We start from the raw sequence: 27,266 nt of genomic DNA on the forward strand, positions 1-27,266 counted from the left end.
AAGAAAGATACATTTTGTTATTTTTCGAAAAATGAAATTTCACGGACAGCGCGTTCTTCCTTGGAGCCTCCGTAATCGCGTTTTAAAGTTTGAGATAATTTGGTGCACCCTCTTTGGAGAAAGGTTTTATAAATATTTGGACCTTTTGGTACGTATGTATCACACTTTCATATCACCTTAAGGCCCGACCCAGGACGTGGCGCCAGCAGTGCGTCGAACGGTGCCTCGATATTTTCCCTTTTTTTTTCTCCCCACCCCCCCTTTTTTTTCGACAGGTGGCGGGGTCTGTTTTGACGTCACTCTCACGTCGACGGGGAGGCCTGGCGCCATTTTGCGACATTCCGCGTCACCTGTCATCGGGCGGAACAGGTTTCCGCCGAGGAATCGCCAGAGATTAAGATTCCTCTCGGCGGTTCCCCGTTTTCTTTATTTCTTTTCTTTCCGTTTTAAACGCAAGGGCGCTCTCGTCCTTTAGGCAGATCCAAAGTCCCCGGAATTAACTCGAGGTCGTTTACCTTGGCGGCCGCGATGGTCTGCACCTTTCCCTCCGATATGTGGAACCGGAACGGTCGGCACGGTTCGACCGTTCCGTAGTTTCTCTTGAACTTAGGAATCTCGATTAATCGTTTCGCCGGCCAGATTGGGGCGTCGTTACGGAATCGCGGTGCGCGCTATTTGGGTCCGTTCGCACATTAACTATGACGTTAAGGTGAAGTGAACCCCTCCCCCACCAAATCAGTCGATTCGAATACAACACTTTTTTTTTTTAAGGGTATTGGACCAAACTGTCCGAATCTTTGACACGTGACTCGTGATCATCTGAGAATTGTCCTGACACATTGAAAATTTGGATTTTTCAAGAAAAATTTGTTAACTTAGACCCAGAACAGAACCAAAACGGCGTCGAGCTCTCATATTTCGATCGATATGATGATATAATTATTGAAGGCTCTGATATGAGAAACGAAAGTGACAGGACAATTTTACGACAATTTAGAACACTCTGGTAATCGATAAACTCGCATTTGAATGGAATAAAGGCAAAAAAGTGTCTTATGCGCTTCTAAACTAAAACGATGGGAGTACGAGGTCTCGGAGTGAAAATTTAATTAATCCTGGAAATCACAGATGGCGCAGGGAGTGCAGCCTGCAGTCAACTAGGGCCCTAGAAAGCATGAATCCAAAGGATTTCTGGAGTTTTACTTCGATTTCTTTATAATTATTATACGAAAACGACAGGTGGAGTATGCCATTTAGTACAATACCCAATATAATTTGACATAGCTGTCAATATGAAAACGAACGTCGGCAAGGAAGGTATTTAGAAGAACCTCCTTTATTGACGTGGATCAAGTTCCTTGACATGTTTCACTTCACCTTAAATATAGGCGAGATCCATTGTTCCTGGATGTCAGATAACGCTCTCGCCGGCGACCCTAGGCTCCTCGCTTTTCTCGAACGACTCTGGGGTGATCGTAAAACGTTTAACGGTGACCTTGGGGTTACGGAACCCGGCCTCGCCGCGAAATTCTTGTGGGTTCGGACGCGAAGAGCCCGATGTACCGCCTGCCAATGTCGGGGATGCAGGAGACGGGACGTTTAGAAAATATTTCGTACGGGTGCTCGGGATATCGCGGAAAAGCCCCATGAAAAGTGGGATGTCCGAAGGCAACCCGGATTCCTCGGGTCCTGCTCCATGGTGGGGAGTCCCGGTCCGAAATGGCAGGTGGGTCACTCGACGCTCGGCGCAAGGACTGCATCGGTGTTGAATCGAATTACCGGTTTTAAATATGCTCCTTAAAGAGTCGAGGTGAAATATGCATCCCTGGGGAATCTACGTCTCGTATAGATCGGCCCGCTTTTCCGAAGGAGCCCCGAAAACGGAGGATGCCGACGGCGTGGATGGATTTCACTCTCTCCTGTTGCCGAGTGAAGAAATTCCTCGGCCCGAAACGACAGGTGGCGGTATCCTTCTCGCTGCGCCGGGGTTCCATCTCGGTCGAGTTACCGGGGTTGCGCGCTCTTCTAGCAGCGATGGGCAAAAAATATCTACGTTAAGCTATCGAGGGCCTTCGGTGGAACGTCAGAGTTCTCCGGGATATTCGCGAAGGAGCGGGATGTCCCCAGGGTGGCCGGATTCCCCGGGGCGGGGGACTCCTCCTGCCGGAATGGCAGGTGGAGCGAGAGCCCTTCTCGCTGTTCCATCTCGAGTTACCGGCTTTGCGCACTCTTTTCGGCGTGATCGCCCGGAAATATCTATGCGAGGCGGTCGAGTAGTTCCCGTAGGTCGCTAATGTTCGGAAGGACGGGCGGGAACGAGCGGGATGTCCGCAGGGAGGCCGGATTCCGCAGGGCATGGCGGGCCCCAGGGCGAGGGGGTTCCTCGTTCCGAAACGGCAGGTGGCGTCGGCAGCGTCCCTGGCGGCGCGCGGCGGGGTCCTCGACGCGTGCACGCGCCGCCGCCGCCGCCGCCGCCGGCGAGAGCAGAAAAGACGCCCGGCGAAAAACGCTGGCGAAACGGCCGCGGCGGGTCACCTGTTGAACGCCCCGGCCTACCTAGAGTAGACCACCTTCGAACCGTCCTCGGTTCGGCGTGAACGCGTCAATGAAAATCCGGGAGGGGGGCGCCGGACACGTGCGTGGCACGTGGCGGCGCGTCGCGCGTTCCGCGTCTACGCGAGGCGCCCTCTCTCGCCTCGCGCGCCTCTCTGTCGAACCGCGCACTCCGCGGCTGCGGCTAGCCGCACGCCCGCGAGACCCGCCGCCTGGCGAAACGGCCCCGCGCGCGACCCGCGTTAATGCCTCCAAAGGTGAGCCTCGCCGGAGGCTTCTCGCTCCTGTTCTCGGCTGATCCCGGATTCCCGGATTCCCGACGCGCGTCCTTCCGTTCGCGGGCTATTCGCGAGTCGATTGTTTTCCGAGCCGTTGAACTCTTGGCCCTCCTCTCTTGGTTTATGGTTGCGGGAAACGGGGATGTTTACCGCGCCGGGGGTCTAACTCGTTCTTTTGGTTCGCGGCCTCGGGACGACTCCCATTGTCGGGGAGGAAGACGCTTCTTGTCTCTCGAGCGAATCCTCGTTTCCGCGGAATTTGGCGATACTAACGTTTTGCGGTCTCTGCTTTTTGTGGAAGGAGGGAAATGCGCGAAATTTCGAAACGTCTCTCGTTACTCCACCACTGTGGGGGGATATGTCGATTAATATCTGTGGCGAGCTCTTGGGATCTCCGGGCCCCGCGAACTTGCCCAGGCAGTCGGCCTGCTCTTTTTCCTGCTTTTTATTTCGGGTGCATACTTCTCGGGGTCACGTGTGGGACTTTTGTTCTCGTTCCGTATGAAACACGAGATCGACCATGGTGAACGTTCTAACGGCGTTACACAATATTCCTGACCACTTTAACGTTCTCTTGCGACACCCCTTTGCGTAGTTTATCTCGACGAGTAATTCCGCCGTGAGCCGCCATTTTCTTTTTCCAGCCTCTCGTTGACGTTACCTCCTACGCGCGTTCTTGTCTTGGTTTCACCCCTTACTCGATGGCCAAATTCGACACTTGAGATGGAAAGTACAATGGCCGTTGGCACACTTTATTATAGGCGCAGTCATTTCCCCGCGCGGATTTAACGGAATACTCGTCATGGAATTTTCGATAACGTTTCGATTCAGAATTTGTAATCGGTTCGATCCGTTTCTTAATCTTATCTTAATAAAGTCTGATGGCCCATGAATTCATCTTCCCTCGAACGTTAATTCCACACAATATATTATCGTGTTAGCGATCGTGCTCATCTAGGACTTAAGTATTAAGATAGCAAGTTTCAGTCCACTCTTATCCGGGTGGAGGCCCGAGCGCCGCCATCTTGGGAGCGTTCTCGTATCGAAAATGATCACCCCAGCGTGTTCTTATTTCATTCTCACCCCGTCACTAGGTCGTTACCTTTGACGCTTTTGGAAGAAAGCATAACGACAAATGTACTTATTATAAGATTGCAAATTCGGACTCATTTTGATGTTTAAAATTGGGGGTCCAAACGCCGCCACCTTGGATGCATCGCAACAGGGTGCAGGAGGGTCTCGGAGGGCGCATCCCCGTGTCGAAAACGGCGGCCCCCGCTTCTCGGCGCCACTGGCCGCCGGTGGGCCCCTTCTGGTGTAACGCGAAGGAGGGGGCACCACCAGCGACAGCTGCCGTCTCCCCGGTTCCCCCCGAGCTCCCCCCTCGGTCGGGCGTCCAACCCCACCATAACCTCCTCGGTCGCGTGGCAGGCAGCCTTCTCCACAAAATACACCTTCGTGTTCCGTTTACTCCCAAACGGTGCAACGGACGCTCTCCTTTTTCTTCTCTTTCGCTCTCTTCCTCTCTCTCTCTCTCTCTCTTCCTTTTTTTTTATCTTCGCTCCCGTCGCCCCTCCCGATCTTTCCCCTGGAGCCGAGACACCGCGCCGGGGTGCCCTTGCACACTCGGTGCTTCCGAAACGCTCATTTGTCCGCTCCTTTCTAGGGACATTTTCCAGGCGATCCTCCCATTTCCTGGGGATAAATCACGGAGGGGTGCATAGAAAATATCGTAAGTTTCCCCCGCAACGTGGAAAGCAGGGAAAATTGCCCTTTTCATGGGTATCGTTCTCGATCGTCGTACCGAGTTTACTTTCTATTATTGTAATTACCTCGAGTTCTCTCTTTGCCGTTTGTAGGTGCCGCGTCTTTCGGGTGGGCGCATGCGCAGGCGCGACGCGCGGCGGTCCCCGAGTGTCCATCGACGAGGCCGTTGGAACCCGAGGCGTGGTCGATCGCGGGGAAAATCGAAAGTCTTCGGGATCGATTCTCCCATTTGCTCTCCTCCCTTTCGCGGAAGAAAGTCCTCCGGCGACGGGAGGAGTAGCGGTGAAAATATACGCGAGCAGTCTTTAATCTTTATCGCGGATCGTCGTTCTCGAAAATGACATTTTTTTTTTCTTTCTGCTCCACGAGGAAAATTTCATCTTTCATTCGAAACTCCAAGTACGTCCCGGGCTCGTTGGGTATCCCGCGGACTTTTCGTCGGAGATTCTTTATAAAAAGGTCACGGACCTGCGACTTTCTGATTCGCGGCCGACCGCGAACTAGAGAAAACGAAAGAAGGGTGTATAATATATCCAGAAGTGGAGTGCACGTTCTTCTGATTATTCCCGGTCTGATGGCTTTACTGTGCGGCCTAGGGTTTTATGTCCTTACCAGTTCTGGCCCTGCATTGTACTCAGACCCTGTGCCATATAACGGGTGTCCTGTTGGGCCGGTTTCCCCTAAATTTGCCAAATTTCCCTGCCATTCCGCTAAACCGTATAACCCTTCGTGTCGGCTATTTCCTGGAATTCGCCTCGATAACCGGTTAACTCATATTACTATTGTCATCGGGGCATTTCACTGGACTTATCGAGAGTTCTTATTTTATTATCCGTCGTTGGACAATTTAGAGGGTAGGGGAAATTATATCAACTGAGGGGATAGGTCACGGTTTCGGGGCACGGGTCAGCTCGCCGAAATCCAGGTTTGAGCACCTATGGCTACCTGAGCCCTTTTCTGTTTTTTCTTCCCCTTGCTTTCCCCTGGACCGCCCTATTCTTCCTTCTTCCCCTCGTCCCGCCGACTTCGTCCCGGGGTGCTGCTCTCCAAAGGGAGGCTTTCCATTCTCCGCGGTCGGCCAGCACTTCGTCCTCCTTCCTCTTGGTCTCTCTCCTTTTCTCCTTCCTTTCTCTCTCTCTTTTTTCATTCTCCCCCCCCCTCTTTTTCTTCCTTTCTGATTTTATTTTACCTGCGCGAACCACCCTTCGAGTCGCGTGGCGCACTGGCGACGACCGGGGTGGACTCCGAGGGGTGAACTCTCCGTTCCACGCCTCTACAATGGAAACTCTGATTTACCGGGAACTTCATTGGGACCTATTCACTCCCTCCTAGGTATTATTTATTGGACGTCACCTATCTCACCCCTTTTCCTCAGGTTCCATTTTCTTTCCTTCATTTTACTGCTATATATTAAGCCGCTCCAAAAGTTCCCTCGATTTTTGGAAATTTTTCCGAAGTTCCTTCCGTTAACAGGATCCCCGGTAGAGGTTCGCACCAAGTTGCTATACGCACACCCGTGCACTAAACAAAAAACAATCATCGAACCTAAGAAATATTTCTTTGAATGGTACCCGAAAAAAAGATAGTTCGTTAATTCAAAGAGTCGTTATTTAACTCGAATGAGCTGACAATTGTCAGATTTCCTAAACAATGTTCTTGGCCGCTTTATTCGAATTTCAGACAAATAATTATCTGGTTTAACGAAATGTCTCCTTGGTTCGGTGGATGTTTGTTCTTTTTTCTCAGGGTATTCATGTATCTTAACGACTAATTCGCGTCCAAATGTATGGATGTTTATATCTCGGTTGTCACTACACGTAACGATTTTTTTGTACCTATGAAATCGAAAGATCTTGGAACCTGCATCGCCTGTAAATTTCTTCGAAGAATAGGTATTCTGACTTTTCGAATTAATCGATTATTGTCGACCGTTAGTGAATCGCGCACTCGGGAAGCTCGTTGCGCAAAAGTTGGAGCAGAAATTCGGATAGAAAAAAAAATTCGTAAAGCGGGACCCGCGGGTATGTAGCGGTTGTTTCTTTTTTTTTTCCTTCGTTTGTAACTTTGATGGCAAGAGGGGAGTTGGATTTTCGCGAAAATGGATGTGGAACTTCTTGAGGCCACCTAAAGCGAGCTCCGTGCGACAAGTTCGCGCATTGCCGACCGCCCACCTCGCAAATTCCATACATAAGCGTGTCGCCACGGTGCGTTACGCCCGGTAATACGGGATCGAGTAAATTGAGTCGACATTCAGGAGGAATTACTAGCCCGTTACGATCCTTAATCCTGTGGACGGAGCCCCGTGCGAGTAAGGGATAAGAGAGGATAATACAGAAAAACCGAAACCCAAGAGGACTCTTCGATGAAAGATGGCGGCGCTTCTTCTCGCTCGATGCAACGAGATAAAGCCCTGCCCGCGAGATGTGCATATTCGAGCCTACGAGACAAAGTGCTGCATATGAGATGCTACGAGATTAAGTCTTGCACACGAGATGGATATATTCTATGCAACGAGGTGGAGTCCTGCACGCGAGATAGATATATTCGATGCAACGAGATAAAGTCCTACATGGAGATGCAACGAGATTAATCCTCCTTATCTTGCACACGAGATTGATATATTCGATGCAACGAGGTGGAGTCCTGCACGCGAGATGGATACTTTTGATGTAATAAGATAAAGTCCTACATGGAGATGCAACGAGATAAAGTCTTGCAGATGAGATGGATATATTTGACGCAACGAGGTGGAGTCCTACACGCGAGATGGATATATTCGATGCAACGAGGTGGAGTTCTGCATGCGAGGTGGATATATTTGTTGCAACGAAATAAAATCCCCACATGGAGATGCAACGAGATTAAGTCTTGCACACGAGATGGATATATTCGATGCAACGAGGTGGGGTCCTGCATACGAGATGGATATATTTGTTGCAACGAAATAAAATACTACATGGAGATGCAACGAGATTAAGTCTTGTACACGAGATGGATATATTCAATGCAACGGGGTGGAGTTCTGCTCGCGAGATGGATATATTTGATGCAATGAGATAAAGTCCTACATGAAGATGCAACGAGATAAAGTCCTACATGGAGATGCAACGAGATAAAGTCTTGCACACGAGATGGATACATTTGTTGCAACGAAATAAAATCCTACATGGAGATGTAACGAGATTAATTCTGTACACGAGATTGATATATTTTTATGCAACGGAACAAAGTCCCACATGCGAACAGATACATTCAATGCAACGAGATGAAGTCCTGTGTGTGAGCCGTAAGAGATTATTAATTAAAATGTTTTGATCTATTTACAAAAAAAAATCCCCCCCTCGTAATCTCGTGCATCTTTTGTTTCATTTAGCGTGCCGAGTTTCGGGGATTCGTTTTTTATCGATTCCTTTCTCGTTAAGAACGGTATGTCGGAGTCTTATTACGTGAAGGGAGTCGCGAGAGTCTCTTTCTCTCTCTTCCGAAAGAGGTCCATAAGAAGTCACGTGATTGGCAGGTGTTACTCGAGGCAAGGTGAACTCAATCGATTGGAAGTAATCGAAATCGAGTTTTTTTTTTTCTATTTTTTTCTCTCATTTTTTCCAATCGCACCCGCGAGATATTCACCTGTCCTCGTTTTTGCGATTATTCCCCACGGGGGTTTCTGTTTTTCCTGTAAATTTTCCCGACAGCGCTCTATAAATAGTTTGTGGCTCCGAAAATTTATTACATTTCTGAAAATGAAAGCATAGGGTAAAGTAGGGGATATCGTACCGTCGGTCAAATTGTACCACTACGATATTTAAGAACATACCCTAAGAAATAGCCATATAAATGAAAAATTATCAACTTAAGCTGGCAACATTTCTTTATACCTGACTATTTGGTGGCAGTATCGATGGATACTAAAGTCAAAGGCATATTATTGTATATTAGTTTGCTAACGCGTTACGAATTTTGCCGCATCGTGTCTAACCGATTACACCATGTAGGCTACATTAAAAAAAATTGTCATTAATAATTGTTAGAAAGTTAATTTAATTTTCATTCAAATACATGCATTACCTTTTGCATAACCTTAAACGGACATTTTAAAAATGATTAAACTGAAAACAACTCCCGATCGGCAATATTGTCCCACCACATAATCAGGTAATTCATCCCGATACAATTGTGTTTATTAAGTCAAAACATTGATTATCTAAATAGTCGTCCTTCGATAAACGTGATTCCGTTTAGAAATGGCACCAAAAAGAAAGATGGAACACGGTTATCCTAAAATATGAGAAAAGCCATTAAATTGTAAATAGTGGTTTCATGAAAATGCGCTAATGTAAATTCCACCGAGTTCTACACATTCGTTGTTTTTTTTTTTCTTGGTAGTAAAATATGATTTATGTAATACAGTTTTTTCCCGAATTTTATTTACATGGTCAATGTGGTTTGCTTTGAATCCATTTCTCATATGTGGTGCAAATTATCCGACCTTGCTATAACAGAAGAGGACGATTTACCTATCTGGTGTGACGATTTACCAGATGAGCTGTTTAAATCGTTCCGTTGTAAGGAATATTTTATTTGAATGTCTATCGTGTTAAATATTGATGTGCTTGCACGTGTGTACATTGCATGCAGAATATTCAGAGGTAAATGAAATATGAATTCGTTTGCTGAAACATCATGCCGAAAACATTTCTATTGGAATTCTTGTAAACCTGGTACAATTGGCCGAACTTTACCTTATATAAGGGGAGAGATTAACCCCTTAACGCACAGATTTTTGGAAAAAAACCGGTCAAAAAAATCAATTTTTTTTATGTAAAAAAAGCACTAGAACATTGTCTTGGCAAAAAAATAAAATTCTCGATTATATTCGAGGGTGAAAAATTATAGTAGCATAAAATACAACGCCGCTCGAATTACCTCGAGTGTGCACAGTTTGGCCTGTTCGGCGCGCTCGAATTAACTCGAGCGCACAAGTTAAGGGGTTAAGGTGAAGTGAAACACATCGAGGAACTTGATCGACGTCGATGAAGAAAATTTTTCTTAATGCCTACGTTGCCGAGGTTCGTTTTTCTATTGACAGCTGGGTCGAATTATATTGGGTATTGGACCAAATGACATACTCCACCTGTCGTTTTCGTACAATAATTATAAAGAAATCGAAGTAAAACTCCAGAAATCCTCTGGATTCATGTTTTCCGAGGCCTTAATTGACTGCAGAAGGATCCCCTACGCCATCTGATTTCCAGGTCAATTAAATTTTCGCTCCGAGATCTCGTATTACCATCGTTTTAGCATAGAAGCGCATACAACACTTTTTTTGCCTTTTTCCCGTTCAAATGCGAGTTTATGGATTACCAGAGAGTTCTAAATTGTCGTAAAATTGTCCTGACCCTTTCGATTCTCATATCAGAGCCTTCGATAATTACACATCAATCGAAATATGAGAGCTCGACGCCATTTTGGTTCTGGTCTGGATTGAGTTAAAAAATGTTAAAAAATCCAAAATTTCAATGTGTCAGGAGAATTTTTAGATGATCAGGAGTGATGTGTCAAAGTTTCGGACAGTTTGGTCTAATACCCTTAAAGAAAAGTGTTGTATTCGAATCGCCTGGTTTGAAGGGGGTTTCACTTCACCTTAAGGGTGTTTGATCGCCCTGAGATTCTCATCGGACGGTCTTGGCTGCAATTTTGGGCACGGTTGTTTCGGAAGTGAGGAAAAAGGAGCAAGACCGGCGGATCGTGTGACGAGGGTCAAAGCCCAGACGAATCTGTCATTTAATCTGTCTCAGGTACGAATTAGGGACGGTGCACTGGCCACGGGGTAATCTTATAAGGCGGAGCCGAAATTTTCGAAATTCGCAGCCGCGAGGCCGCCATGTTGGGAGCGACGCCGTTAACTTGGTCGATCGGTGCATGCCGGTGCATTAAGTCGGGTAAAATAAAACCCCCTAGCTGGGCAATATTAAACGTGACACCCGGTATACCCTCCCCGCGTTCTGGTCGGCCCTCCGAAAAATCCCCCGAGCCCCGGTTTAACCCTTTTCGCTCCCCCCGCCTCCTACAAACTTGCGTTTTCATTTCGACCCACCGAGGGAAAATGTGGATGGAATTCGTGCCCGCGACTGTTAAATTTTATCTCCGGTTTTTACTCGCGGTCGTCCCCCTCGTCCCGAGAGCGTCTAAAAGCGGGAGGAGAGAAACAAGGAGGGATTTTAATAATCGCGTTTCAGTCGTCCTTCTTTATTCTTTCGGCAGGTTAACCGGGGAAGCTCGACATTTTTGGTACGACGACGACGACGAGTGGTGAAAAATTGTCATTTTTTTTTATTTTTATTTTTTTCCCTTTTTTCTTCTAACGCATCGATGCGATAATTCAACCATCACGTGACTTAACGAGATGGCGAAAAACCTCGCGATGAATTGCCGCAGTTTTCTGAACACTCTGTTCTGAAACTGCAATTTTTTTGTTGTCTCTCACTAGGACCTTATAGTCACAACGGGGCTCCGCTAGATGAATAGAAATAAACATCGGTCGCAGTGAGAAAGAAAATATTTTGTTAATTTGAAGGAATGATTATTTCACTCAAGTATGCTCGAATGATTTGGATGCAATGCTTCTTCGAGATTATGACAATTTGTTTGAGCTTATTTCAGTCAAATGTATTACTCTTTGAATGAAGAAATATTGAAATATTTCTTTGGTTCAATGAATTGGTTTTTCTTTTTCTTTTTTTTTGTAAGGGCAGGCGAGTGAAAAATTGGCCCGAGGTGGAGCGAGTATCGCCGAATTAGCGGGCCCTGATCTATGTAGATAGTATCGCTCCTCCCGGTGGCTCCGCGTGTAACTCGCAACAAATTCCCGGCGACGAGCTAACAGGGCACACACCGAACTCTGGGACACACCCATGGCGATTAGCATACTCGGAACTGGATACCCGGCGCGTATAGGTTAGGTCGCGCGCGCGGGCGTGGAGGTTAGGCCGCGGCGTGCCGGCGAACGCGTGTAATCCGCGACGATTTCGCCGCGAGGAACCCGATGCGTTAAGAGGATATGAAAGGCGGTAAGAAATTTAATCGACGTCGATAAAGTGAAATTCATCTATACCCTTTTTGGTGATAATGCCGTTTTGAATACTCAAGTGGTGACATAAACTGGCGGGTCCCATTACCGACATTTATATTTACGTTGAAGTCTTTTACAGTCTACGTTGAGAATTATACGAACTGAAGGGTTCTATATGTCATTTCGGTAAGGTAATGATAAAAAGATCGATGTAAAACTGCCGAAATCCCACGAATTTCATGACTGTTTACATTTTGACGAAACTACGTCGCCATCTGTGACGTTTAGCTGCAACTCAATTTTTCATCCAAAAACACGTGTTAGCCGCAGGACAAGTCAGCATTCCCTTGCAATCGTTGGTGAAAGGATTTATCACATTTTCCCATCTGGCTCTGTAATGTTCCATTTCTACGGTATTCTAAATTCGTCGAGTTAGGTCCTGAAACTCTTCATTTTCGACTCTGAGCCTCCAAGAAGCGTAGAACATCGAAGACGCGCATGGACCACGGCATGTTAATTCTAGTCTATGATAAGTAAATAAATTTTGGATGAAAAATGAAATTTCCTGAGTTTCAGGACCTACATTAAGGCCTCCATATTCTCATGGTAAAATCTGAAACAAATCGGTACACCCAATTCGGTGAATACTTTCCCCAACGATTTGACTTTTCAGATATATATAGGCTGACTCTTTCATATCACCTTAAAAGTCCAAAAATGAGTGAAAAGGCAAAAGATGTGTCTTTTATCTACTTTTAATCCGCATAATTCTAGCTTCGAAGAAACAAATAAGCGAGAAGCCTCCCTCAGTTTATGTCGATGGATGCCAATACTGGATCGGATTTCATCGAAAAAAGTGGTCAAGTGCTAGAGAGTCATGCAAGAAATTAAATGCCACGTTGGTGGTTCTGGACTCTGCAAGAATTGTTAAACATATGATGAACTTGATGACAAATTACAGAAGAGGTACAAGAAAAATTGACATAGCGCGAAAGTAAATAACAGGCTGGAGAAAAATAAGAAAATCTTAAATTCGCTAAGATGTCAAAAATTAATTGATGATGTTATGAGTATTGTTTGAAAACGTGGGTTTGTGTAAATAACCTGAACCTGATGAAAAATATCCAGGTCGCAGGACCTACTTTAGGGCCTCCATATACACGTGGTAAAATTTCAAACGAATCGGTACACCCAATTCGGAGAATAGCTTCCTCAACTATTTGACTTCCGTGTCTTTGACTTGATATATATATCAAGATATATATATATATATATATATATCTTTCATTTCCTCTTAATTACCGCAGACACAATTCCCGGGGAGGGTTCCAAAGTCTCCTAACCAGCAGCAAAATCGTCATAAACGGTCAGAGGGAGGTTAGGTTTCGGCCTGACGTTAAAATATGCAAAATGTCGTTAACGATATGTAGCGAATGATCGTGTGTATGTGTATATACGTACACACATATCGTTTGGCGAGTTCGGCGGGTCGTGGAAAATGGTCGGTGGCTTGATTACCAGAGACTCCGTGATAGCGGTTCGTAATTGGTAATTAGCGGGGGCCGATGAGTTAGGGATACCCGCGGATTCGGGGCCGAGTCGATTCCAAGATGGCGGCAAGCGGTCGGTAATCGTAATTGATCGAGGAGGCAGAGTTACCCGAGGGACGTAACGCGACGTCATAACGGTCAGGCAGTTTCGGCTCTGAGGATGACACAGTGGTTCATGGGTTAGCTTGTCCTTTGATGCATGATACTGCAGAGTCAGTGCACGCTTCGGCAAACATGTCACGAGCAAGCCGAAACTGTTAGGATTCATAGTTGGGTCGACGACGGTGCTGCCACCGACGGCGCCGACGGACACCAGACCGGAGCCCGTAGACGTATCGCGTGTCGGCCGGAGACGGTCATCTCGATTCCCTACTTCGATCCTTGACAGGAAAGGAGGGGAAAGCTGCGAAAACGTACGAAATCTCGAGTCCCTGTACACCGTGGACGTAAGGTGTACAATTGCCTTCATTTTCTAGCGAAGGGAGGGAAAAGGGAATGGAACAAACAGGAGGGGCTGTTTTCCTCTCTCTCCTTGTGCTGAGAAAAAAAATCCATCGAACCGAAGAAATATCCCGTCAATTCCAAGAATGGCCTCAAATCATTGTCATAATTCCGAATAAACATTGCATTCAATTTATTCCAGTTTATTCGAGTTAAATCGATATTTCTTGAATTAAGAAAACATTTCTTTCGTCCAATGGCATTTTTTTTCTCAGTGAGCTATTACGTAAGCCGTCGTCGCGTTCCGTCGCGAATAACGTTTCACGTAAGAGGAGAGAAAAAGAGCGATGGAAACAGCCGCATAGTTCGTTATCTCTTGATTTTGATGTCTTCATGGGCAAATCAGTGGGAGGGGTGTACGTGATACTCATTCTATAATGTATAGTGGCAGACGCGAATGTCTCTCCTACTGATATGGCGTGGACAGGATATGATAAGGCATTCGTATCCGCTGATGTACCGTCGTACGTTTTACCTGCTTTCTCCCCTGAGCGTCTTGTGTTTATCTCTTGACAACCCTCGAGTGACGGAAACGGTCGACAGACGGCGCTCTTGAATTTGCGTTGAAAAAAAAAGAAAAAAAAAGAAAGAGGGGTTTACTTTTTTAATCGCTATCTCCGTTTACAACGGAACAGGGTCCGGGGGAGTAGACTCCGGTAACCCAGCGGTAAGATGAAGCGCGAATGCAAAATGAATGGCGGCATAAAATGGCGATGCGTCTTTATAAATCAAAAGTGCGCGTGTTTTGTTTCCGAGGGGGCGCCGGCGGAATATCCAATCGCGGGGATGGACCGCCTCGGGGTTTCCGCCACGACGCGCAAAGAGACGGGGAAAGCGGAGAACCTCATTGGTTATTAATATCTGCCGATACACACCTAAAGCCACCGCACGAGCCGTGGGGGCGCCTACGTGCCATTCGAATTTATCGCGGATATGTGATATCGCACGGTGGATTTCTGTTCGAGCCCGGCTTAAGTAATGCCCCGGAACGAGCGGGGGAAACGAATTTCGCCCACGTGACTCGGCCGCGATTCGTGTCCCTATGACGGCGGGAAATTCAAATTGCAGACCCGCTCGAATCTTGATATTCACGTTTTAATTAGAACGAATGAAGCTAGGTGAAAGTGAAAGGAGAAGGCGAAGATAGGAGAATGAAAGAAGCTCGTTAGAACCGAGTAGGGAGTGTTCGCGGGATTCGAGGAGCGAATCTCTGACTGGTTTCTTTTCCTTTTGATTTCAGAAAAACCTGGCTTCCAGTCGCCGTATGGCCCGCCAATGGACAACGGAATGGTAAGTCGTTAAAAATTGAAACCCGAGGAAATTTCTAGTCATAGCTCGGAGCTTCTAGAGGTAGTTTTTATTTACCGTACCTCATTTAGGGCGGAATGAATTAGAAAATAGAAAAGGGAGGAGTTACTCCTCTTTATTATTGGCCGTTAAAAGTTACGTCCCGTTGACTTCGCACTCGTAAGGTTAATTTCGCGGGTTTAAGGACTTAACGCGGGATCAATTTATTTTCCTCCTTAATACAAGTTTTATGTAACGGTGCCGCGATAAAAAACCGCACGGGAGGGGTCTGGGGAATTCGGAATTTCCCTTTTAAGTCTCCCGGGGAATTTGCGGCCAGCGGGATTATATAAGAAACGGGAGTATAATAATTATTGTAGTCGTAGGAGCAAATTTATCTGAGAAAAAGTTACTTCCTGGCTCCCTGGTTGGCTCCCTTCAACCTCCGCCCCTGCACCCTCTCCGGCTCGGCGCCTACAGCTTCCCCGAGCACCCTCCACGTAATCCGAAAACTTTGCCCAGCGCGCGATATTTTCGGCTGGCGGTTCTCAACCTCCCCTAACTTCGCTCCGCACCAGTGCTGACGAAGATGATTTAACGGTCAACTTCACCCTATCTGTTTTAACCAGACCAACGAATGTCTGCCACTGGTTATGTGGGAACAAAAACGGCGTTACCGGGTCATTCCAAAATTTGTGTAATTTCCGAAAACACGAGTCTCTATTACAATGGTTTCGACAGACCGGTTTAAAGATGGGAAAAAAGTTGTAAACAATGACTTTGCTCGGATGTTACCTCGAAGTTCACCTATGAAACTAAATAGACTTTTTGGAATGACTTGATAATTCTTAGGGTTTCCATAAACTCATACTTTTGAAGCATTTTCGAGAAATAACCTGACAATTCTGTTCAGCGTAATATTTTCTTCCTAGAGATTCTCAACGGGATGAGCTTCTCTATTTTACGTAAAATCTCACATTTCTGAGGGGGTTTTATCGAGTACTGTCGAAAAATAACCTAAAAATTCAATCCTGTATAGAGTGTGTGTGTAAACGTTATCAGAGTAATGAATCAGAATAAATAATCGAAGGTTTTATGGGTTAAATTATACGATGTTGGGTACTCTTTTTTTTTTTTTTAAATTGTCTGCAGTTGTATCTTACGGCCTTCTTCTGGTTGAGCATCCCTGGCCGGCTAACTTTAGTATCACTTACGCCCTCCCTCATCCGTAGCGATGTATCTATACCTGCACGCGCGAGTGTGGGTGCGACACCTACGAACCACGCCGAATCTTCCGTGTACACGCACGGTAAGGTGCGTTCCGCGTGTGCGAAAATGTACGCGGTGAAGTGTGTATGTATAAAACAAAGCAACTGCACAGTGCAACGGCGCGGGGTGGCGGACGGGAGGGAGGAAGAGGGCTCTAACTGGTCCGGATGAAAAGTTACTCCATAATACGCATAAAGTCTCGCGCGCTCCCTACCTTACCCACCTCGGGGTGGAACCGAGTATCTCCCGCGAAATTGCTGGCTGATTCCTTTGTGCACTCCACACTTCTAAACAATTCCCGATTAACTCGTTTAACGAGACGATAATTTGTCACGTGTCTTTGCAAGGATGTATCGCAACTTTTTGGAGTGATTGAAGGATTCTTCGCGGAATTACTGGCCAATTCTTGTGCACCCCACACCTTAGAACAATTCCCGATTAATTCGTCTAACGAGACGGTAAATAGCGACAGGGAAATATGGCAATTTTTTGGAGTACTCGTCTTCGGTGCCACCCAGTGTGTCCCGGGCAGTAGCTCGAGCAAACTTGAATATGGATTTTTCAATGTTATCGGATGTTAATATCTAATCGGTCGTCGCGTTGTACCATGACTGATAAGCGCTATCGATTCGGCGATTCGTCGGGCGGCGCCCCCGGAACCCCTTTTTACCGAGTCGCGTACGTTCGCGGCCAACTTAAATGCAAATGTCCGCCCCTTAGACGGCCCCAAATTATTCCAATTAATCTCGCATTATGTCCTGAATCCCCCGCCACGGGGGCCCGAAGTCACGTGATTTATGGACGCCTCGTCTTTGGCCTCCCGTTTGAGGTTAAGTCGATGTGATCACTTACGCGAGCGATTCCCACCGCGGAATTTCTTAACCCCCTTCCTCCTCCCAGGGACATTTTTTATGACGCCTCGGTGATACTCTTCCATAATCGATTCGATTAATCACTCGGTCGCTCGCAACCCGGGGACAATTATTTACGCTCTTTTGTCCTTTCGCTTTGACGATCGCGAAGAAAATGAATTTCGGTTAACTAAACGTCGACGATTACCTACGAGGGCGAACGGATGGATTTATTAATTACACGCGTTAGGGGCATGCTAATTGTGTCACATTGCTCTGTAATATAATAATTAATTACCGGTGTCTGTTAATTGTAATTTCCTGTTTCAGACGTACGGCGGCGGTGCGTTCGGCCCGGCGGGGGGCGGTCCGGGGGGTGGTGGAGTCGAGGGGGCCACTTACCCCCCCGACTCACCCTACTTCTCCTTCGGATCCAGGGGGATCCCCCCCTCCGTGACTACCCCAACCCCCACCTCCAACCCTGCCACCCCTACCGGCAACGGCGCGAGGTTACCTAACCCCTCGGCCGGTAAGTCTGACGTCACTACGTGTCACTCCTGACAATGATAATTACTATCGATTGGCGATTAATTATCGTGTAAACCGAGTTACGCCGCAAATTGATCTATTCTTTTTCTCGGCAGGCTCGATCCTCTTGGGTTAGTTCGACGGTATCAATTAAAAGTTTGCAACACTTATCCTTAGATTATGTGAAACGTTCCCACGAGTACTTTGGAGATGATTAATTAGTTAACGAATTCTATCTTATTCCCCTTCCGCGCGGGTATTAATGAGATATTTTCATTTGGTTTCAGGAGCGGCAACGGTGAAGAGAAAGAAGGAGGTAAGTGTCGGACGTTCTCGTTTCTTTTGTCAAAAACTGGATGATAGGTGCGCGGTTAAGGGGTTACCCACCCAAAAATTACGGTTTTTCAAGAATTTTTTTTTTATAATTAAAACGTTTTTATCCAAATTAAAGTACGGTAAGGTATTATACTACTATTAAACAACAAAAAATGTTTGTTGTATTTTTTTTTTTACAAATTTGGCGGCTTGAAAGGCGATGTAAATTTCGTTAATTAATGTTGCATAAAAAACGCGGAAATCAATACATTGAAAAAACCATACGTATTCTCTAGATAAACATATCACGAATAAAATAAAAAAAGTCTCAAGACGATTGATTGAAAATTGGCGGAGCTAGAGTGCCCACCGATTTTTAAAATGCAGTTTTAAGAAAAACGCGTAAAAATTTTTTTGATTTTTTGAAAATTTCAAAGTGGTATAACCCCTTAAGTACCTTCGTATGTTTAACTTATTATTCGATTTAAAAACTGCGCTTCTCATGATTCCTCTTTACGAGGGAACGTGTTCTATTTTTACTGGTTTACCTTTAAACCGACCTTTCGTTTCCCTTACGTCTTCTTCTTTTTTCCAAAACAGAGCGTGGATGGAGCGGACGGCGAGGTCGTGACAACGCAACATTGGGTGAGTCGTGTTTTCCAATTTGAAATAAAGAGTATCCGCATGTCCTGGGGTGTAAAGCGAGCCCGTTAAGTCGAAGAGAGAACCACGAGCGTAATCGCTGTGGTAAATTGTCGGGGCTGCATCATTTCTGTAACTTTCCCATGCGAGCGGCAACTCCCTCTTGTATTCCACGCGTATCCCGGGGGACCTCGGGCGACTCCTCCTTTTGCGTTCCGCTTCTTTCTTGCGCCCTCGCTCCTCCCGGCGCGCCGCCATCTTGTATTTTCTCTTCGCCCGGAGGAGTCGTCGGAGGCCTCGCCTGCGGTTCTGGAATAAATTAAACCGTTAAGCTAAATAATCTATAACCGTTAGGGCTATGCCATTAATTCAATAATATAGTTTAATCATTACAGTCGGGCTATTAACTGGATAAAACGAGACCGACTCGAACGCGCGTGTTTTGCCGGAAATGATATATATACGTCCACCTTAATTTAACGTATAATTTTAGAGATTTCTTTCGTCTGTGAAAAACCGATAAGAAATAGGTGTACGCAGGAAGTTAGTTACTTTTGTACGGAAAAAAAGAAAAAAGAAAAAGATAAAGAAGCATATCGCATGAACGCCAATGTATGTCCTCTTTGCCAAAGGATAGTTTAACCGTTATGGTTTCGCTATTAATTCAAATAATTCAAGCGTTAAGGCTAGGCCTTTAATTTGTAAAAAAAAAAACGGTTAACGCAGTGCGGTTAAATCTTTGCGTTAGTATCTCGTTTTAACTCGACTCGGCACTTAAATTAAAGCCAGCTCAAGGGAAAGTCAGCGGAATTATTGGCGCAAAGGGAAAGATGGACGGCGGCCGCTTCGGCGGAAAAGAAAGAGGACGGGGTGGAATTCGGTAATTAATTAGAGGTACTCGAGGGTCCCCGGGTGAGGGGAAGTGGGGGAGCTGCTTCGGAAGTTAACGTCGCGAGGCCGAAGGGGGCAGGCTCGCGGGGGTAGACGGCACCCTCGAGGCTTCACCCCTAATTTTCCAACGGGCGGCCATAAACCAGCGGGAAGTCGTCTGCTTGTAAGCGGAGACACGGCGGTTGCCCCTCGCCCCTCTTCCATTTTCATCCCCCTCGCCCCGTAAGTGCACCTAGTTAGGAGCAAGGGGCAGAGAGGGCCACGTGACGGTGGATTTGTCCCCATGGGTTTTTCATACTTGGATTTTCCAAACTCCCATGATTTTAGAAGATTTTCTCCTCGTCTAGGTGGCCGCCATCTTGGATTAATACGTTCGCGCGATCGAAGGTTAAGACTCGCACCCATAGGTTTTTCATGCACTGATTTTTCACACCCCCTGCGATGTTCATCGTGACTCCACTTCGAGGATTTTCTCCTCGTCTAACAAGGAATGTACCTGAGGTGTCCCCCTCCAATTTTGCTCATTTTTAAATATGTTATAGAGGACTAAAATCTAAGGGACCCGTGTTTTTTTTTTATCGGCGGATAAACACTTTTAGGGGGTGAAATCAGGCTTCAAGGTTGGCCGTGCAAGGGGGTGAGTTAGTTGTTTCATATAGAAGCACTCGACCGATTTTCATGAAACAACCGTTAAAATGTAGGGAATGAAGAATTATGAAACATCATTTGGAATTTTTCGAAAAAATTCATTTTTAAGGGGTGAGCCACCCCTTTGAATACTTCTTTTACCCCTTACGCGAGCAGTAATTGTTCTATCCAAATGAAAGTTTTTTTTGTATTGTTCTTGTCTATAAATTAACCAAGTTTCATTTGGATAGAGTAATTACTGCTCGCGTAAGGGGTAAAAGAAGTATTCAAAGGGGTAGCTCACTCCTTAAAAATGTATTTCTTCGAAAAATTCCAAATGCATGTTGCATAATTCTTCATTTCCTATATTTTGACGGTTGTTTCATGAAAATCGGTCGAGTGCTTCTATATGAAACAGTCAACTCACCCCCTTGTACGGCCAACCTTGAAGCCTGATTTCACCCCCTAAAAGTGTTTTTCCGCCGATAAAAAAAAACACGGGTCCCTTAGATTGTAGTCCTCTATAACATATTTAAAAATGAACAAAATCGGAGGGGGACACCTCAGGTACCTTCCTTGTAAGTAGCCGCCATTTTGGGTTGCTGCGTTCACTCGATAAAAGGTTAAGACTCGCACTCATATGTTTTTCATGTATTGATTTTTCACACCCCAATGATTTTGGAAGATTTTTTCTTCGTCTAGGTAGCCGCCATCTTGGGTTGATGCGTTCGTTTGATCGAAGGTTAAGATTCTTTTCCGGTATTTTGTCCCTGAAAATTCCGTGTCTAGGGTCCCTCGGTGGCCTTGAGCACTCCTCGATAATGCCGGGTTCGGCGCCCCCCTTTCTCAATGGTGTAGACGCGTTTCCGTGATTACTGAATAAACAGCGTAAACGTCTCACCCCGAGTCCGCAGGGGGTCGTAAACCCCCGCGAATCCCCCAACCGATTGCTATTGTTACGGGCCATCGAAAGCTCTCGAGCATTTCCGTGATTACAAAGTAAACACGGCTCGATTACCGCCGGGTCGTCACCCAATTTCGCGGATCTTTTTTTTCTTTTTTTTTTCTCTTTTCCTCTTCCTGCTCTTGGCGTTATAGAATAGAATTGTGAAATAAAAATAAACAAGAAAAAGAATGTGCGCCTTCGACGCGCGCGGCGGTCACGCGACTCATTTCTTTTTTTTTCTAAAGGTCATAGATAATCTACAATAATCATTTGAAAAGTAGCCAACCAGTCTTTAGGATTACCTGACTTTTTTATTTTTATTTTTATTAACCGAACACGTATCTGCTCTGCTTTCTGCGGAGAGAAGTGGCGAGTTATGCTGTGTGCTCTTTTATTGGCTGACTTTCAATTCTGTTTTACCGGCGAATTATATATCGCAGACAAACAAAAAATATGTAGATTTTTCTGATCGCATTTTTAATAAACAGCGATGTGTAAATCGCGGGCCCGAATTCTGTTGCATCCTGGGTACAATGGTAGGGATGTTCGGGTCGAAAAGCTGTTTTTAGGGGAGAAACGGAGCACCCCTGCGTCGCGAACTATCCTCTCTTGATCTGGCCAATAATAAGTCGGTCCCGAGCCGTTTGATTTTTTCCCCTCGGACCGGGAATTATTAAAAAACTTTTTTGCTCCCACTCGAACGGCCATAGCCGAGCTGTCCGACTCCTCCCGACAGGAAATACCCCGGGAAGTTGGTGTCTCTTTGAAAATAATTACTGCCTCGAAAATTCACGCCCGAAGGTCGCATCTTCTCCAAACCGTACACCCTATTCATCGCCTGTCAAAGTCTCGGGGCATCTGATCCAAAAATTGTTCCCGATAAAAGAAAGTGAACTAAGAAAATCAGACAGATCCAAAAAGAAATTGTAATTGAATTGAAAATGTTTTTTAAATTACTTAAAAAATCATGGAAGGAATACGTTGTTAGAAATGACTAGAAAAAAAAAAAAATCATTTGGTAAAATTGGTCCTTTAGTTGCGTAACGAGTAGACTAGCGATTCAGGAAAATTGATAAGAAGAAGAAAGTAAGGATAGCGCGTCACCTCCCGGGAAATTTTCTATTTTCATGTAATCCCTTCTTCCCGAGTATGCCCCTCTCCGCGTTCTCACACCTCGGCTGTGCAATAATTAGACTAATGCGCCCGGCGGTTCTTCTCGGTCGGTAAATCTTCCCCGGTCGCCTCGGAGAACTCCCACGGTAAAGTTCCAGCCCTAATCTACGAGGAGGGCGGCAAGGCGAGCCCCCCGCACCCCGGAACCCCATAAGCGTAATCATTTATTCAGCAAGGAGAACTGGCGCGATTACGTTTCTATTAGGATATGGCGGCGTAATGTCGTCGAGGGGGTCGTAACCTCGTCTCGGAACATACCCAGGGATGATCCTCGGGGAGCGTCACTTGCCGCCGAACATAACCTCCCTTTGTCCCTTGACGCGCCTCCTTTGTCGGCAGTTTCCTCTCCCGTCGAGGATTTGGGATTCCTAGGGGATAGAAAAATCTTCATTCGACCGTATCGGCGATATATTCCCTGTTCCCCGGAAAAAACTACAGCATCCGAAGTCTGGGTGAACATGGAATCAAGTTTGAGGCACGAACAAAATTAACAGGCTTATTGCAATGTTTCTGTGATGCGACATTTGCGTCATGTTGTTTTGTTTGTGGCATTTTTTTTTACAAAAATCAGAGCTGTTTAAAAAGATAAGCAAATTCCGAAATCGTGGACATTTGGATTTTTCGACTCTAATAGGTTCTCTGGCGTTAGGAAAATTCAAGGCCCCCCAGAACCTCAAAAACGTTAAGATGGTCATTTTCGGAATTTATTATTATTTTTTTAACAGCTCTGGTTTCTGTACAGAAAAATGGCATAAACAAAATTCAACATGGCAGAAATGTCTACATCACGGAAACATTCCAATAAGCCTGTCAATTTTTTGTTGTGCCTCAAATTAGATTCCACACTCACACAGCCGCATTAAATCCCCCGAAAAGGGCAAACAAATGTAATAAATAGAAAAATTAAAAAGCGTGTTCATCGTAATGTAGTGAAGTTAGGTTTCCAATGCTGGCTCTAAGGAATACCTGTACTTATGGTATGGTCACAATCGCCTTTCATGGTGCACGTCCAGTGACCAGTTGGTTAGTATACGGATAGTCTCAGAAGATATATGCACCTTCAGTCAGAACCAACGAAAGTGTTTCCGGGGACATTCCGAATGTATGTGTTGCTTTTTAGGCGAATAGTTGCAACTGTTGATTAATGGTTTACAGATCTAGATTTTATATATATTAACACATTCGCGACCGCTGACGTGAATTCACGTCATTTTAAATTCTATTCCTGATTGCCGCTGATGTGAATCACATCCATAACGATACACGATACAAGTTTGCGGCAACCAGTTTCAGAATTTCATTATTTTCGCCGGTGCTCAGTATTTGAAACGGAAAAAATTTTCCGGTTGCGAATGTGTTAAGGGGGTCACACTACTTTGACCCACCCAAAAATTACGGTTTTTTAAGAATTAAAACGTTTTTATCCAAATTAAAGTACAGTAAGGTATTATACTACTATTAAACAACAAAAAATGTTCGTCGTATATTTTTTTAATTACAAAAATGGCGGCTTGAAACGCGATTTACCGGAGCGCTGCGAAAATGGATGATCGTGTGGTGGGCACGATAACTCAGTTCAGGTTTAAGCTAGATCAATCGAGATCAATACAGTTACAGTACAATCGAGATCAATACAGATCAATAACAAAACCAGATCAATACAAAATATAAACGAAAAAGAATTAGTTTCTGTAGCCCAAAAGCTAGCGAAATAAGTAGCTGTTTTCAAAAATATGCATTTTTCACAAAATAGCATCGATTTGAAAGGTAAGATACGTACTTTGCCCTAAATTTCGTTAATTAATGTTGCATGAAAAGCGCAAATATCAATACATTGAAAAAACTATACGTATTTCGCTAGACAAACATATCACGAATAAAATAAAAAAAGACTCAAGACGATTGATTGAAAAATGGCGGAACTAGTGTCCACCGATTTTTAAAATGCAGTTTTAAGAAAAACGCGTTTAAAGTATAAACGCGTAAAAATTTTCAAAAAATCAAAACAAATGTTTACGCGTTTATATTTTAAACGCGTTTTTCTTAAAACTGCATTTTAAAAATCAGTGGGCACTTTAGCTCCGCCAATTTTCAATCAATGGTCTCGATTCTTTTTTTATTTTATTCGTTATATGTTTATCTAGCGAAATACGTATAGTTTTCTCAATGTATTGATATTCGCGTCTATTATGCAACATTAATTAACGAAATTTAGGGCAAAATACGTATCTTTCCTATCAAATCCATGCCATTTTGTGAAAAATGCATATTTTTGAAAACGGCTACGTATTTCGCTAGTTTTTGGGCTACAGAAAGTAATACTTTTTCGTTCATTGATCTAGTTTAAACCTGAACTGAGTTATCGTGCCCACCGCACGATCATCGATTTTCGCATCGCTCCGGTAAATCGGCTTTCAAGCCGCCATTTTTGTAAATAAAAGAAATTCAAACAAATATTTTCTTGTTTTATAGTAGTATAACACCTTACTTGTACTTTAATTTGGACAAAAACGTTTTAATTATTAAAAAAAAAATTCTTAAAAAACCGTAATTTTTCGGTGGGTCAAAGTGGTGTAACCCCTTAAGTAGTTTCATCGGGTCTCGGCCGAGGCCCTCTTTTGCCGGTGCACCGTTCGTAAGGCCTGAGGTTGGAGGCCGCGGTCGCGGCCGCAGTGGGGCCGTTTTCGGGGGTGGGAGCCGTGGCCTATTGGCTGACCATATGGTGTCGCGTGCTGCGGTCGCCAGACCGTGGAACGGTGGAACCGTCGAGAGGAACGTGCGGAGCCGCCGTAAGCTGCGGCCGACCAGTGGGCTCTCGCCCCTTGGCTAATTCGTGGCTCCCAGGAATGTCGGCGAGTCATACCCGCCGACACCAAAGGACCACCGTACGCGCCGCTTCAATGGGACTTTGCGCTCGACTGCAAAGAGGGTCCCGTTGGTAAAAATCGAGGGTTCGACACTGGACGGAATGTTAAGGTGTTATGAAAGGGGTATCAAACCGTCGGAATTTGTATCAAACTTTTCTCTAAACTGGGCGCACCGAGATAATTCGAAGCTTGAACGTCATTACGAAGATCTTGAGACTCGGGAAATTTCATTTTTCGAAAAAAAAAAAAAGAAAGAAGAATTTTTTTGCTTTTGCCTGGGACAAATACATTTTTTTTTTCGAAAAATGAAATTTTCTGCGATTCAAGACCTTTGTAATCATGTGTTAAAGTTTTAAATTACTCGGTGCACCCAGGTTATAGAAAAAAAATTATATAAATATTTTCACCTTTTGATATATATGTATCGCATTTTTTATAACAACTTGCTATTAGAAATTCACGTGGATTTGTATTGCGTGGAATGTCGAATGGTTGAAATAATCGCGTCTTACTTTTAATTTGGCGGGACTGTTATTTCTTCTTTAGTGTAATACATTGTTTAGGTTATCCTTGTAGAACATTGGAGCTGCTAAATGTGCGTAAGACGTGTACAGAATATTATACCTCGCCTAGAGTTTGGATTGTTTAAATTCGACGCCGCGATCTCGCGCGTAATAATTCCAAGGCATTAAGCGGATTTATCGGGAGCACCGCGGTACCGAGAATTACTATTTCCCGTCCCGGGGGCGACGATGGACCACCATAAGGAGGGCGCCATAACGAAGGGAGGCCATTCTCACGGACGACTTTCCTCTCTATTTTAATTACGACGGGGCATGTTGGGAGTCTTTTCATCGGGGATTCTTCGGAGAATGCTCTGCCGGCAGTTAGGTGTAAACGTCATCTAGCGTTATGGCGAGCCGTCGGGCCATTTTGAAAACGAAGGGCCTCGCCTAACGACCCCATAAAACTCGCGCTTGCCGCTTACGAGGTCCCGGATACCCTGCCGAGGCGCATCGCCGAAAATCATACGTCGCTACTAAACTTCCAAATTGCCTAACCATACTCATACGACCCCCTTGCCTCCACCGGGGTATCTGGGAAGACCGTAAAAGCACCATAAATACATATTTTGAAGCCGCGCCGAGCCTCGGACCGTCAATCGCGTGACCTTCCGTGCTACCATTTCTTACCTTCCTATTAAGCTATAAGAAGCGGTAACACTCCGAGCACTCTTCATTCCCGCATAAATCCGGGCGAGATTTCTTAAAATTTCACCTTTTAGATTCAGAATAATCCATCCAATACTCCGGCATCCGTGGACCTAGGCAAAAACGGTAGGATTCTCAGCGATGCACTTCCAATATATCGCGTGGCAATACATATATTTACGGTGCATATATATACATTTCATATTTTATATCAAGTAAAGATTTACTATGTGTATACTCGTTACCTTTTGTCTTAAATCGCGGCTCGGTTGTTTCCAGCCGAGTCGGATAATTCGGTATTCGCGGGTCTAGGGGAAATCCTCTAGGACGTCGGGAGTGGTCCGAGCTCGTGACACACGTGACGTGAGGATCGGCGATCCCGGACGAATCGATTAGGAGCTTCTCGCGCCTGCCGCTAGTGGCGCTCCAGCCAATCCGGCAGGCGGTCGTTCGCGCGGTGTTTGACGAACACCTGTTGCTGCCTAGAGCGCCGGCTAGTGGCGCGTCGTGTGTACTCGGTACCTCCTTCCCCGGCGAACCCACCGGCGTCCGTGTAGCACCTCGTGCACTCCTTGACGTCGAGTCTCCGGGGGCGTCCGGGAAGTCCCTGAGCAAACGCGAGCGGCCCATGAGTGCGCATGGCACGTAGAGTAGCGACTCGGGGGGCGCACAAAGTGAGCTGTCGATCGAGATTCATCGCGAGGCATGGCATATGAAATAAAATAGATCTCCAGCCTCCCTAGAGATTCCCTATGAGAAATGAAATTTTCGCACAGGACTCAGGCTTAGTTTACACCCATCACTTGGTACAAGTACTAAAGGTAGTTTTATATATATATATATATACCCACCGCACGATCATCGATTTTCGCATCGCTCCGGTAAATCGGCTTTCAAGCCGCCATTTTTGTAAATAAAAGAAATTCAAACAAATATTTTCT

At 45.4% G+C, this 27,266-nt stretch overlaps 1 protein-coding gene across 1 annotated transcript in view; it reads left to right on the plus strand.

The window, feature by feature from the left end:
• LOC111674038 (protein daughterless-like) overlaps window positions 1-19,476 on the plus strand; it is a 29,728-nt gene extending 10,252 nt beyond the window's left edge. Inside the window, exons 2-5 of the mRNA XM_023432904.1 lie at window positions 14,959-15,008; window positions 17,456-17,654; window positions 17,941-17,969; window positions 18,569-19,476. Of these exons, the coding sequence (XP_023288672.1) occupies window positions 14,959-15,008; window positions 17,456-17,654; window positions 17,941-17,969; window positions 18,569-18,682 (392 nt within the window). The 3' untranslated portion in view covers window positions 18,683-19,476. The remainder of the gene's footprint in view (window positions 1-14,958; window positions 15,009-17,455; window positions 17,655-17,940; window positions 17,970-18,568) is intronic.
• Window positions 19,477-27,266: the final 7,790 nt, after the last annotated feature.

This window comes from Orussus abietinus, unplaced genomic scaffold (genome assembly GCF_000612105.2).
Source record: "Orussus abietinus isolate OABI.00-Male unplaced genomic scaffold, Oabi_2.0 scaffold491, whole genome shotgun sequence".
In the NCBI taxonomy this organism is placed as follows: domain Eukaryota; kingdom Metazoa; phylum Arthropoda; class Insecta; order Hymenoptera; family Orussidae; genus Orussus; species Orussus abietinus.